General features: G+C 41.0%; 1 protein-coding gene across 3 annotated transcripts in view; it reads right to left on the bottom strand.

Moving 5' to 3' along the window:
- Window positions 1-11,197, bottom strand: part of KATNA1 (katanin catalytic subunit A1) — a 41,225-nt gene extending 30,028 nt beyond the window's left edge. The window contains exons 1-3 of one of the 3 annotated variants that reach the window (XM_017505745.2): window positions 10,917-11,197; window positions 6,822-6,957; window positions 2,043-2,217 (exon numbers count right to left, since the gene is read on the bottom strand). In XM_017505745.2, the coding sequence (XP_017361234.1) occupies window positions 2,043-2,217; window positions 6,822-6,847 (201 nt within the window). In that variant the 5' untranslated portion in view covers window positions 6,848-6,957; window positions 10,917-11,197. The remainder of the gene's footprint in view (window positions 1-2,042; window positions 2,218-6,821; window positions 6,958-10,916) is intronic. The other 2 variants (XM_017505748.2, XM_017505747.2) reach the window with 2 other exon arrangements.
- Window positions 11,198-13,398: the final 2,201 nt, after the last annotated feature.

Genomic DNA, 13,398 nt, shown 5'->3' with positions numbered 1-13,398 from the left:
AATCCCAGCACTGTGGAAACCCAACGCAGGTGCATCACCTGAGGTCAGGAGTTAAAAACCAGCCTGGCCAACATGGCAAAACCCGTCTCTACTAAAAATACAAAAATTAGCCAGGTGTGGTGACAGGCACCTATAATCCCAGCTACTCAGGAGACTGAGGCAGGAGAATGGCTTGAACCCAGGAGGTGGAGGTTGCAGTGAGCTGAGAATATGCCATTGCACTCCAGCCTGGGCAACAAGAGCAAAACTACATTTCAAAAGAAAACAGAAAGAAAAGAAAATAGTAAAAAAACTATTGAAATGAAATTTAAGGTGATAATGTTTTGTTTTATAGTTTAAATGATTTAATCTTAAGTGTCTTTAAACAAAAGCTTACACTTAAGTAAAAGTCTTTGGCCTAACAACAAGATGTCTAAAAAGTTCTTCACTGACAAACTTCAGATTCCTTACGAAATTAAGTATTTTCCAGGCCGAGAATGGTGACTCATGCCTATAATCCTAGCACTTTGGGAGGCCAAGGCAAGAGGATCATTTGAACCCAGGAGTTCAAGACCAGCCTGAACAACATAGTGAGACGTCATCTCTATAAAAAATAAAGATAAATAAAATAAAAGATTTGCCCCTTCTGGTAATGATATGGATGTAGTAAAGGATATGGAGGAACAGATACAAGGAAACAGATTAAGTTCAAAGAGATAGGCTGTTTCTCTCAAAAAAAAATTAAGGAAAAATATGGAACAATATTTAAAAAGCAGCTCAGTAGAATCTGAGGTATAATATTCTATCTAGAAGATCAGCTCAAAAAGACTATCACTTTGTTAACATTTCTTTCCTCTTGTGATATAGTTGAGACTTATTATAAATGCCAGCCTCCACTGGACCTGTAAGTTCTACAATTTCCAATTTTAAATTTCTGTTGGTCCTCAGTAACTGAAGTTTCTCAATGGGATCCAACCATAACCTGCTTTATAAAGTTCTATTATACAGGAATATGGGGCTGGGTGTGGTGGCTCACACCTGTAATCCCAGCACTTTGGGAGGCTGAAGTGGGAGAATCTCTTGAGCCTAGGAGCTTGAAACCAGCCTGGGAAATACAGGGAGAGCCCATCTCTGCCAAAAAAATTAAAAATTAGCAGGTCATGGTGGGGCACACCTGTGGTTCCACCTACTCAGGAGGCTGAGGTGGGAGGATTGTTGAACCTTGAGATCAATGCTTCAGTGATTGCACCACTGCATCCCTCCTGGGCCACAGAGCAAGACATTCTCTCAAAAATTAAAAAAAAAAAAAAAAAAAGAATTTGGTACCATCCGTGATATTCACAACCTTTTTACATTTTTAAAAAAAAAAAAAAAAAAAAAAAAAGAATTTGGTACCATCCGTGATATTCACAAGCCATTTACAGTTTCGACAATGGCTTAATAAAGTCTACTCTATTTTTACCGGGTAAAAATCTAATGAAGAAAAAAATGTCAAAACCATTATTTTAAAGAACGCTTATCGGATTCCGGCAATTAGAATTAAGTAGAACTCATAATACTGCTGATGGTGAAAGTGGATTATTATTAATATAATAAATTCAGTTTCAAGTATTATATGCAAAACTGTGTAATAAATCACATATTCATGTTTTGTTTTGTTTTTTATTTTTGAGACAAGGTCTAGCTCTGTTGCCCAGGCTGGAGTGTAGTGGTACAAGCATAGCTCATTGAAGCCTCAGCCTCCCAGGCTCAAGTGATTCTCCCACCTCAGCCTCCCTAGTAGCTAGGACTATAGGCATGTACCACCATATCTGGCTAATTGTTTTATTTGTGTAGAGATGAAGTCTTGCTATGTTGTCCAGGTTGTACTTGAACTCCTCGCCTCAAGTGATCCTTCTGCTTTGACTTCTCAAAGTGCTAGGATTACAGGAGTGAGTCACTAGGTACTGTGCTCAGTGGCCATACGTTCTTAACATGTAACTACATATAGCATTGACATTTGATCTAAATTTTCTCTTCTGAAATCTTAAGCCATTAAAATATACAGCAGCCATTATTCTCACCTGTTGCCATTTCTGCTGGAGATATGTATCTTTGACTGAGTACAGATACTTGTTCATTTGGTCAAGAACTCCCTGATAATAGACCATTGCAGAGTCATAGTTTCCCAGCAATGCATATTCACGAGCCAATTTGACATTCTCACTAATCATAAGAAGACTCATGTTCAGTTGTAAGCTAAAAAAAGAAGAAGAAGAAAAAGAAACATTTTAAATTTACATGTCTCTTAAAAATAAGTACCCTAGTTATTAAAAAATATTTTCCAAGCCTCCCTCAAGAAATTCACAATCACACATACCACATTTCCCATCTCTGTATGTGTGTTCACGCTATTTCCACTTCTTCAAAGACTTTTTTTTTTTGAGACGGAGTCTCGCTCTGTCATCCAGGCTGGAATGCAATGGTGCAATCTCAGCTCACTTTAACTCCTGTCTCCCAGGTTCAAGTGATTCTTCCACCTCAGCCTCCACAGTAGCTGGGATTACAGGCACCCGCCACCACACCCAGCTAATTTTTTTTTTGTATTTTTGTAGAGACAGGGTTTTACCATGTTGGCCAGGCTGGTCTTCAACTCCTGACCTCACGTAATCCACCTGCCTTGGTCTCCCAAATTGCTGGGATTACAGGCATGAGACAACGTGCCCAAGAAATATTTTAAGAGGCCAAGGCAGGCAGATCACTTGAGGCCAGGAGGTCAAGACCAGCCTGGCCAATATGGCAAAATCCTGTCTCTACTAAATATACAAAAATTAGCTGGATGTGGTGGCGCACACCTGTAGTCCCAGCTACTCGGGAGGCTGAAGTACAAGAATCACTTTAACCAGGGTAGCAGAGTTTGCAGTGGGCAGAGATGGCACCACTGCACTCCAGCCTGTGAGACAGAGCCAGACTCTTTTTAAAAATAAATAAATAAATAAATAAAACATTTTTTAAAAAAAAGTTCCCACATTCAAACCCTCCCTATGTGTCAAAGCCCAGCTCAGATGGTAGTTTTTCTGGTATGTCTAACCACTGAACCTCAGTTCAAAATAATGTCTCCCTCCTCTAAAGTTCCCTGACACTTTACTGTGCCTTTCATCCCAAGGCACTTGGCTACTTCAAACTATAGTTTCTATATATGTCAAATCTCTAGTAGATTGTTATCTGACAGCAGGATTTGCACCAGAAAGGTGTGAGACTATATGATCCTTGCATGACACACATCTTATTAAACATCTGCAGAATGAATAATGAATATTAGATACATTTTTGAAGCAGTATGGATTAGCAGAAGGTCTATGTGTTTTGATGTTAGAAAAAATTTTGGCTAGAATTCTAATTCTGTCACCTTAGTCAAATCCCTTAACTTTTTTCTAAGCCTATTTTTAAATCTATAGAAGTGGCATAGCATCTACTTTCAGGAGTTATGCTATAAAGACTAAATGACTATTTAAAGTACTAAGCATACTATTTGACAAAAAGTAGGTCTTTAATAAATGTTAAACCTATCTGCCATGAAACCTTCTGCATATGACAACCTAATCCAACCTTTGCACTTAGTAGGATATGGATACATAGATGTGGTTATAAAGCATTAAAGCAGACATTTGATAAATGTCAGCTTTGTTAATGTTCACAATGCTATTATTATTTTCTAACTGTAAATCACATGGTAAAGTTCAAGGCTGGAAAGATTTATGTGCTTTTGAGAGGGCAATAATTTGGATTAGGAATGCAGCTATGGGAATAAAAAGAAACAAATCAGAAACACTGTGATGAAAGAACTGCTGAGATTACTTAGGAACTCACTGTGTGGAAAAAATGTTGAAAATGAATAAAGTTTCAAGCCTAGGGGACTAAAAAGGTGAAGAAATCATGAAAGACGACAGCAACCTGAGCGGACATATAAGTATAAAGAAAACAAGACTTTTTTACTTCTTTTGTGTGTCAGTAGGGTATCTAGATAAGTGTATTTCATAGCTAGTATTCTAGCTGCATCCTTTCTGACTTTCACTGCACTGGCCAATCTTTGCTCACTCTAGCCCTAACCCACCATCAGAAAGAAAAACAGCAGTGCCAGCTCAGTACCAGATAGAGACAGCAGAGTATTTCAGGGCAAACAGAGACTTGGGAAGAGTGAGGAGCTGATGAAAAAAGAGATGTCAACACAACAGCTCTTAAGCGTGGTCACAGCCAGGCACAGTGGCTCATGCCTGTAATCCCAGCACTTTGGGACACTGAGGCAGGAGGACTGCTTGAGCTTAGGAGTTCAAGACCAGCCTGGGCAACACGGCAAAACCCCGTCTCTACAATGAATACAAAAATTAGCAGAGCATGGTGGTGTGCACCTGTAGTTCCAGCTACTCAGGAGGCTGAGGTGGGAGGATCACCTGAGCCTGGGGACGTCAAAGCTGCAGTGAGGCAAGATAGTGCCACTATACTCCAGCCTGGGCAACAGAGACAGAGTGAGACTGTGTCTCAAGAAAACATTTAAAACAAACAAACAAAAAAGTTCCAGGCCCAGATGACTTCTATTAAGCAAGTTTCTTTTGTTTTTCAGGGCTTTTTTTTAAAAAAAACAAACTTCTAAACAGATATAATTCTAACCACATAAAAGCTGATCCAGAAAACAAGAGAAAAGCTGAGCAACTCTTTTTTATGACGCTAAAATCATCTCAATTGTGCACTAAATAAGAACAAAAGAGCCATTTCACTTATGAACATGGAAATCCTAATATTAGCTGACCTACAATGCATCGACACACACACACACTCACACCCCATGATCAAGAAGGGTTTATCCCAGAAATGCACAGATGACTTAAGATCAGAAAATCCTATCACTGTAATTCCTCACATTAATGGACTAAAATACCTCACAAGAAAATAAGGAAAGAGCATAAAGGACAGTTCACAGAAAGGAAACTCAAATGGCTAACAAGCACAGACAGGAGTAACCAATAAATATAAACTGAAGCCATGAGAGACCCCTTTTTTTTAACCAGACTCAAAATAAAATTAAGTCCAATAAACTAAGTGCTGGCAAGGGCTAGTGAAAAAAAAAACCTTTACATCAATTTGCAGGCATAAACTGGCACTGTCATTTGGGAGTGCAATCTGGCAGTACTTGGGGAAATTATATATGCATATATATATGTGTGTGTATATATATACACACACATATATATATGTGAATATATGTATATATACACCCCATGACCCAGCAATCCCACTCTTGTGTAAATCTTCCAGAGAAAGTCTCACACAGATCCATAAAGGAACTTGGTTTTGGATGTTAATGACAGAAATGTTTGAGAAATCAAGTACGGCCAATCTATTTATTCACAGCTAGGGGAAATGTGGCAGACCACAGAACACCATGTAGCAGGCAGAAGCAATGAATAAAATTTACATACAGCAACATGGATAGATCTTCAAAATACAGGGTTGGGTGAAAAAAAGGTCTCAGACATAGAACAAGGTCTAAATCCCAATGTCATTTTATAAATTAAAAATATACACACTATATAAAATACTTATTTTTAAAGGATGCATACGTATCCAAGAAAGTACCTTAAATATATTAGAAAGTCTATGGAAGGTGAAGAGGAAAATGTGAGTGGAGAAACTGCTTATGAAGGATAGGGGAGAAGCAAAAAATAAATACAACAAAAGAAGGGCTTTATATCCATAGATAATCACAGAGGGCCTCCCAGATGGCACTCAGTGACCTTTGCCTCTTGGTATCTGTACTTATATAATTACTAGCCCTTGAATGTGTGCTTGTAACAAATAACATAATATCATTTCTGAGATTAGACTATGACTTCCATCTTGCTTGCTGTCTCTTGCTCACCCCACTCAAATGGAATACCAGCTCCATGCAGTGAGCTGCCTGGGCAGAGGCCCACATGGCAAAGAGCTGAGGGAGGCTCCAGGCCAACAACCAGTGAAGAACTGAGGCCCTCAGTCCAATAGCCCCTGAGGAGCCAAATCCTGCCAACAACCATGTGAGTGAGATCAGAAGTGAATCCTTCCTCACTAGAGCCTGGAGATGACTACAGCCCTGGATGATACCTGATTACAGCTCTGAAAACCACCCTGAATCTGAGGCATCCAGCTAAGTCATGCCCAAATTCCTGACCCAGTGAAACAGTGAGAGTGATAATAAATGTTTGCTGTTTTAAGTCACCAAGTTTTGGGATAATCTGTTATGAACCAATATAGCTATGAACTGAGGTCTATGAGTAACTCAAGACTGGGCATCTGAGCTCCAAAAGAAAAGGAATAAAATCCTATGACCTAAATAGTGCCTCTCTGGATTCATGACCACTGATCATATTATGTCTTAACAAAAGCCTAATGGCCAAGGGCCATATCTCACTGTTATTTACTGATATATCTCTAGCACCTAGAACCACGTTCTCAAATAGTAGATCTCAATAAATCTTTGATTGAATACTGCCTAGTTGTTGTTGTTGTTTTTTTTTTTTTGGACAGGGTCTTACTCTAGCCCAGGCTGGCGCCATCACAGCTCACTGCAGCCTTGATCTTCTGGGCTCACCTGATCCTGCGTAGCTGGGACCACAGATGTACACTACCACGCCAAGCTAATTTTTTTTATTTTTATTTTTGGTATGTTTTATAGAGACGCAGATTTCACCATGTTGCCCAGGCTGGTCTTGAACTCCTGGGCTCAAGTGATCAACCCACCTTAGCCTCCCAAAGTGCTAGGATTACAGGCACGAGCTACTGTGCCTGTGCCTGGCCAGGTTTCTGTTGTAACTACCAAGAGTTCTTACCTTGTCCAGTTCCTGACCCTCAGCATGTTCACATTCCTTGATCCTCAGCTTATCCCTTCCAAGCTGGGATTACAGCTTGATTCTTGCGTGATTACTTCTGCCCTGAAGCCATCCATGCCCTATAGAGACACCTAGTCTAGGCAAGAGTATTAGAAAAGTATAATTGGGGCCTGCTACTAAAAGTATACAGTTGTTCTAGATGGGCTTGGATGTCAAGCCTTTCATGTCTTTTCCCTCTCTCCTTCTTTTCCTCAATAGTCTCCCTGGAGATCTTTCTTCCCATTTTCCCACTAAAAAAAATCAAAAATAGTCAGGCATGGTGGTTCACCCCTGTAATCCTAGTACTTTGCGGGGTTTGAGGTGGGAGGATCACTTGAGCCCAGAAGTTCAAGACTAGCCTGGTCAACATAATGAAACCCTGTCTCTACAAAAAATTAGCTGGGCATGATGGGGAGTGCCTATAGTCCTAGCTACCAGGAGGCTGAGGTGGGAGGATCACCTGAGCCCAGGAGGTCAAAGCTGCAGTGAGCTGTGATCACGCCACTGCACTCCAGCCTGGGTAAGAAAGTAAGGCTCTGTCTCAAAAATAAATAAATAAAATAAAATAAAAAATAAATTTAAATTATTACTTATACATAGGTGGTCCTCGTTTTTTTTCTTATGGGCCATGACTCAATGGCCCAAAACTCATAGAATTCACTCCAAGCCTTCTTTAAGGTTCCATGTCTTGAACTCTTTCTAGTCAGATAAAATTCTTTAGAAGCCAATGAATTGATATTTTCTAACAAACATAAACGTTAAGTCTAATCCAAGGCCACATTAACACATGACCTGAAAAATCCCTGATTATCAAAGAAACAATGTGTTTGCAGAAAACAGTATTAAAGCACTCTAAGTCCACTAAATGTTAGTCGAAAATAATTTTCCCCATTCCCTTATTAATCTCTAAGCCTAAAACAACCTTCTCAAATGAATGTCACAACTGTAAATTTATGAAATTCTCCCAATTTTCAAAAACATATCGTTATCATTGCTAAAGTTCCACTGTAGGAAGACTAGAAACTGGGTCTATTTAGCACAATATCTGGCAATATTTGAAGAAATGAATCTATTTGAAAACAAGCTGATTGATACATTTTAAGCACTATGAACTATAAACACAATCTATTGGTTCAACATTAATAAAACACTTATAAAAATGAGATTGTCCCAAAATTCAGGCTCTTGGTTACATGGATTATTAGAGAATAACCATAGGCTATGCTTGCTTTATCTCACAGCAAGTTTTTCCTTTACATTATTCTAACAGAATCACTCTTTTGCTTACATGCCTTCAGTATTTATGAGTCAGCTAATGACTAAATTATTTAAACTGAGCAAGATGCAATGTGAAATTTTAATTCAAGTGACAATCAAATTTTTTAAAATACTGAAATCCCAATTTTACAGCAAAATTTCTAGCAAATATAGTATGTGATGCAGTGTTGTGCTTCCACAGAGAAAGTTATTTTTTTTCTTCTCTAGGATTAGGAAAAACAAGTGATCAAAAAGACTGAAAAAGAACAGGCAAAGTATCCAAATATCTGAGTTCTAACATTCTTATTCTGTCTCTAAACAACAAATACAGGGCCCTGCCTATTTCACACCTGAAGAGGATACCTTACCCATTTAATTTTTAAAGGACTCAGGCTGGGTTCCACTTATTTGCAGTTTTTAAACATATCATGCACAGGTCATTCATTCAACAGATATTTAAGGAACATCAACTGAGTTGCAAGGAATTGCACTGAAGACAAAATTAAGACAGAATTAGACCTTGAAATCCTTGAAGTTTAATGGAAGGGATATCACCTTATTTATTCAAGGTGTTTTTTTTCTTCTTTGCTTAATAAGAGTAGACAAGCATAAAATATTATTAAACACAGACTAAAAAATAAGCACCAATGTTGCAAGCCTGAAAATGTTAAAACACTTATCTGTAAAATTTACTTACTAAAACAAAGATTACGAAACCCAATCACACATCTCCCTGAAGGCATTTTAGTAAAGCAAGTGTATGTGACTTCAAAAGTGGCAATACATTGATAAGCAATTTTCAGAATGTTCATCTCTGGGATATGAAGGAAACCACATGCTAATTTACAGTCAGCCACTGATGACTATGAATAAGCACAATGAATGAATGATCCATGACCAATTACAGCATGGCATACATTTTTCTCACTTTTATAATCATCATATGATTATACTTATATTATATTATATCATCATACTTAAGCACAAGAAAGTTACCATTTTTTAAAAGCGCCAAAAAGAAACCTGTTCAGAAAAAAAGTACATATAAAGTCTACTCTATTTGTACAGTAAACTTTCAGTTTACCCTAACAAAACAAATTCGTGAGTATAATAATTAAAATGTAATTTAAAAGTCATATTCAAGCCCTATCAATAAACACCACAAGTAAAATCTGTTTAGCATGTTATCAAGATTGACCATATTTATGTGATAATGCTGTCTTTTTTAAACAGTCAAGTGGCTAAAAAAGAAACAAAGTATTGTTAACAGAAATTCAACAATGTTGTTAATAAATTCCAACAAGCTTCTCTAATCCTAAATATTTGTCAGGATGGTGACACCAGTTTCCAAATGAGATGGAGAATCCCTTTGTAGACTACAGAGCATGCCTAGTACTGAACCTATAAAAATGTAAATGCTTCTTGAATAACCAGTGCTATAAAGAAGCTTTATATAGCTTTTCAAAGTCTAGGAATGTTGGAAAGTTGATCAGCACTGCCTGGCTTCTTTTTAAAGGTATTTACAGGCCACAAGTTTTTTGTTTGTTTGTTTTTTTGAGGAGTCTCCGTCACAGGCAGGAGTGTGAGTGCAGTGGTGTGATCTTGGCTCACTGCAACCTCCAGCTCCCAAGTTCAAGCGATTCTCCTGCCTCAGCCTCCCTAGAAGCTGGGACTACAGGCGCACACCACCACCTCCGGCTAATTTTTGTATTTTTAGTAGAGACGGATTTCACCATATTGGCCAGGCTGGTCTCCAACTCCTGACCTCGTAATCCGATGCCTTGGCCTCCCAAAGTACTGGGATTACAGACGTGAGCCACCGCAGCCGCCCCAAGTTGTTAATGTTAATACAGTACAAACCAAAGAGTTTTGCTCCTATTTCTTGGTGTAAGAACAAAAACCATCTCCTTTGGAAAAGAAAATAGTGCTTTATATTGAGACGTTTAAGCCTGTATAAACATTTCAAGAATCTGTCTTAACATCTACTAAGGCGACTATCAACGTGTTATCTAAGGCACACATTCTAAAACATCGCGAATGTTTTCAGCAGTAACTAAAGGTCTGATTTCAAAGAGGAAGACGTAAATTAGTGTTTTCAAGACAAAAGGGGGCATCACTGTGCTGTTGGAAGTTAGTAACTAATATAAAAGCGGCCCTTCGCGGTTACAACAGGAAACTATTTTTGATTAAATAAGAGCTTGAGATTATCCACTGTAAGGCACTTTAGGATCTACGTTTACCTCTAGCTTTGTCATCACATTTGTATGAAACAAATGTTTCGGGGGAAAACTTACCTAAAATGTACCAATTCTAAACCAAAAGGCCCACAGGCCTCCCAGAGGACGCCGGGCTCTAGAATAAAGACATAACATCCCCAACAATGTCACTCAACCTAACAACTTTTAAGAAAATAAGATGCCTCCCAACGGCATGGACATCGGAGTTTTCACCTGTGAGGGTTTCGGGGTGGGGGACGTGAACGGATTTGGGAGAGAACCAGTCAAAACAGCGAAGAACTAAAAACTCTCTGCTGGTGACTTGCTAACGACACAGGCCAAAAGATGGGATCGACAGGAGCACCCGAAAAGTCCCCAGCTGGACAGGATTCTTCAGGTACGGGGATTGGCACCTGAACCAAAGTGTCGGCGACAACAGCAAGGACCTAAGACCTCAGCTCAGGCACAGGCAGGCTCAAGGAGGGATGCGCGGCAGGTTCTCGCTGCGAGCCCCCCAAGTCCCTCACCGGCCCGGCCCTGGAAAATCGGGGATTCCCAGAGCACCATCAGAGTGAAGTCTCACCTGCGGCGGCCCAAGCTCCTCGGGGAACTGCCCAACGCCAGGCACAGGAGATTGGCCGAATGGAGGTCCCGGCAGCGAGGAAGGAGGGCCTGGCCCAGTCCAGGCCACCTTGCTCTCTGCTCACGGCCCCAGTACTGCCCAGTTCAATCGTCACCACCTGCCGGCGCCGCTTCTGCTCGCCGAGAATTTGAAGACAAACCCGCCAGGGTCACTTCCGGTGCCGGGGACGTCCTCGGCTATTCGGGCGCACTCGGAGCGACACACCGGGAGCGAGGACGCCGGGCGGCGTGCGCGCGCCGGGGCGAGGGGAGGCGGCAGGAAGCGGCAGAAGAGGGTGCGGCCGAACCCAGGGAAGCGCCTGCGCAGTCTGGCACCACCGCCACCCGGAGGACGCGGCGAAAACCAGGGATGTTATAGATCTTGGTATGGATGGTATTATAGTGTTACCTCACGCGCCTCAGTACCTTGTTCAGGTGCTTGCCCACTTTCCCTCCCATTTGATTTTCACCACATTCCCGAGAGGTTAGGTCAAGTGTATTTTAGAGGTGAATGTCTAGGATCAAGCAATTCGTTTATGACAAATCCTGTTTTAGAACCTAGTATTCAGAATTCCCCAGCTGGGCTCCGTGTCTTGACGTAACAATACGGAGGGGGTAAACAAAGATTATTGGACACACTGCTAGTGGGATTTTGTTTTCTGGATTTTTTTGGTCACCATTTCAATAAGACCACACAAGGAAAATGATGCTATTTCATGATTTACAGACATGTACTTCACAGGGCTTCCTCCACGCTCAATCTCCATTCCTCTGCCATCACCTGAGGCAGAATAGGGCACTTGTCACACATTCCTTTAGAAACTCAAGTTTCTTACATTAAACCATCCCAGCCGGGCACAGTGACTCACCCCTGTAATTCTAGCACTTTGGGAGGCCGAGGCAGGCAGATCATTTGAGCCGGGAGTTCAAGACCAGGTTCGGCAACATAGTGAGACCCCTGTCTCTACAAAAGGTACAAAAATTGGCTGGGCATGGTGGTGCGTGCCTGTAGTCCAAGTACTCTGGAGGCTAATAGAAGAGGATCGCTTGAGCCCAAGAGCTGGAGGCGGCAGTGGGCCATGATGGTGCCATTGCACTCCAATCTGGGTGACACAGTGAGACCCTATACCTAAAAAAAAAAAGAAAAGTGCCCAGTCATCTAACATAGACATGTAAAAGCAATTCAGGGGAGATACACCCATTCAGTCAACAAATGTTTACTCAGCAACCACTATGTATGAGACAGCGTTGGCACTGTGTGTATAGTGGGCACAAAATAGAATGTTTTATGGGGCTTAAAGTTTTGTAACATTCTCAACTAAGTAGAAAATAAGAGTTTCGGCCGGGCCCGGTGGCTCACGCCTGTAATCCCAGCACTTTGGGAGGCGTAAGTGGGCAGATCATGAGGTCAAGAGATCGAGACTGTCCTGGCCAACATGGTGAAACCCCGTCTCTACTAAAAATACAAAAATTAGCTGGGCATGGTGGTGTGCACCTGTAGTTCCAGCTATTGAGGCAGAGGTTGCAGTGAGCTGAGATGGCACACTCCGGCCTGGGTGAACAAGATTCCATCTCAAAAAAAAAAAAAGAAAGAAACAGATTGCTAAGAGGCCCCAGGAAATGTTTTGAGGTGATGGAAAGGAAATGTTCTGTTAGGGTAGTGCTTACACAGGTGTATACATTTATTAAAATTCATGAACAGTACCCATAAACTGGCACATTTCATTTTGTGTACGTACGTGTATTATGTGTGAAGATTTTTTAGGTGGAAAAACAAACCTCCAGAAAGCGGCTTATATTCACTGCTTCCATTTCTTTACTAGTTGTACTAGTCAAGGAAGAGTGGGTTATGCTGTAGCAACTTCACAGAGGCTTCAACAACAGCATTTTTACCTTATCTACTCTTTGTGTTCATAGCTTGAGTGGATGCAGGCAGTGGGACCCTTGGCAGTGAAAAAAAGAAAGGGAGGTAAATTGCACAGCCTCTGCCTGGATGTGATACTCGCCACTTCTGCCTACATTTTTTTTGGCCAGAGCAAGTCACTGGTCAAGCTTGACTTCAAAGAAATGGGGGTGTGCATCTCTGCATTGTGGCTTGAAGAGAAGCAGCAGAATATTTGTTACCACTCTATGATTAGGAGTCATTTCTTCTTTTACAGTGTGGCTTCTACAACCACCACCCTTCTAAAATGGGTGTGTCCAAACTGTCACTCAGAAAATCTGAGATTATAGGCCGGGCACAGTGGCTCACGCCTGTAATCCCAGCACTGTGGGAGGCCGAGGCAGGGGGATCACAAGTTCAAGAGATGGAGACCATCCTGGCCAACATGGTGAAACCCCATCTCTACTAAAAATACAAAAATTAGTTGGGCGCAGTGGCGTGTGCCTGTAGTCCCAGCTAGTCGGGAAGCTGAGGCAGGAGAACTGCTTGAACCGGGGAAGCA

Source organism: Cebus imitator, unplaced genomic scaffold (genome assembly GCF_001604975.1).
Source record: "Cebus imitator isolate Cc_AM_T3 unplaced genomic scaffold, Cebus_imitator-1.0 Scaffold341, whole genome shotgun sequence".
Lineage (NCBI taxonomy): Eukaryota > Metazoa > Chordata > Mammalia > Primates > Cebidae > Cebus > Cebus imitator.
This window is presented reverse-complemented; position numbering and strand designations above follow the sequence as displayed.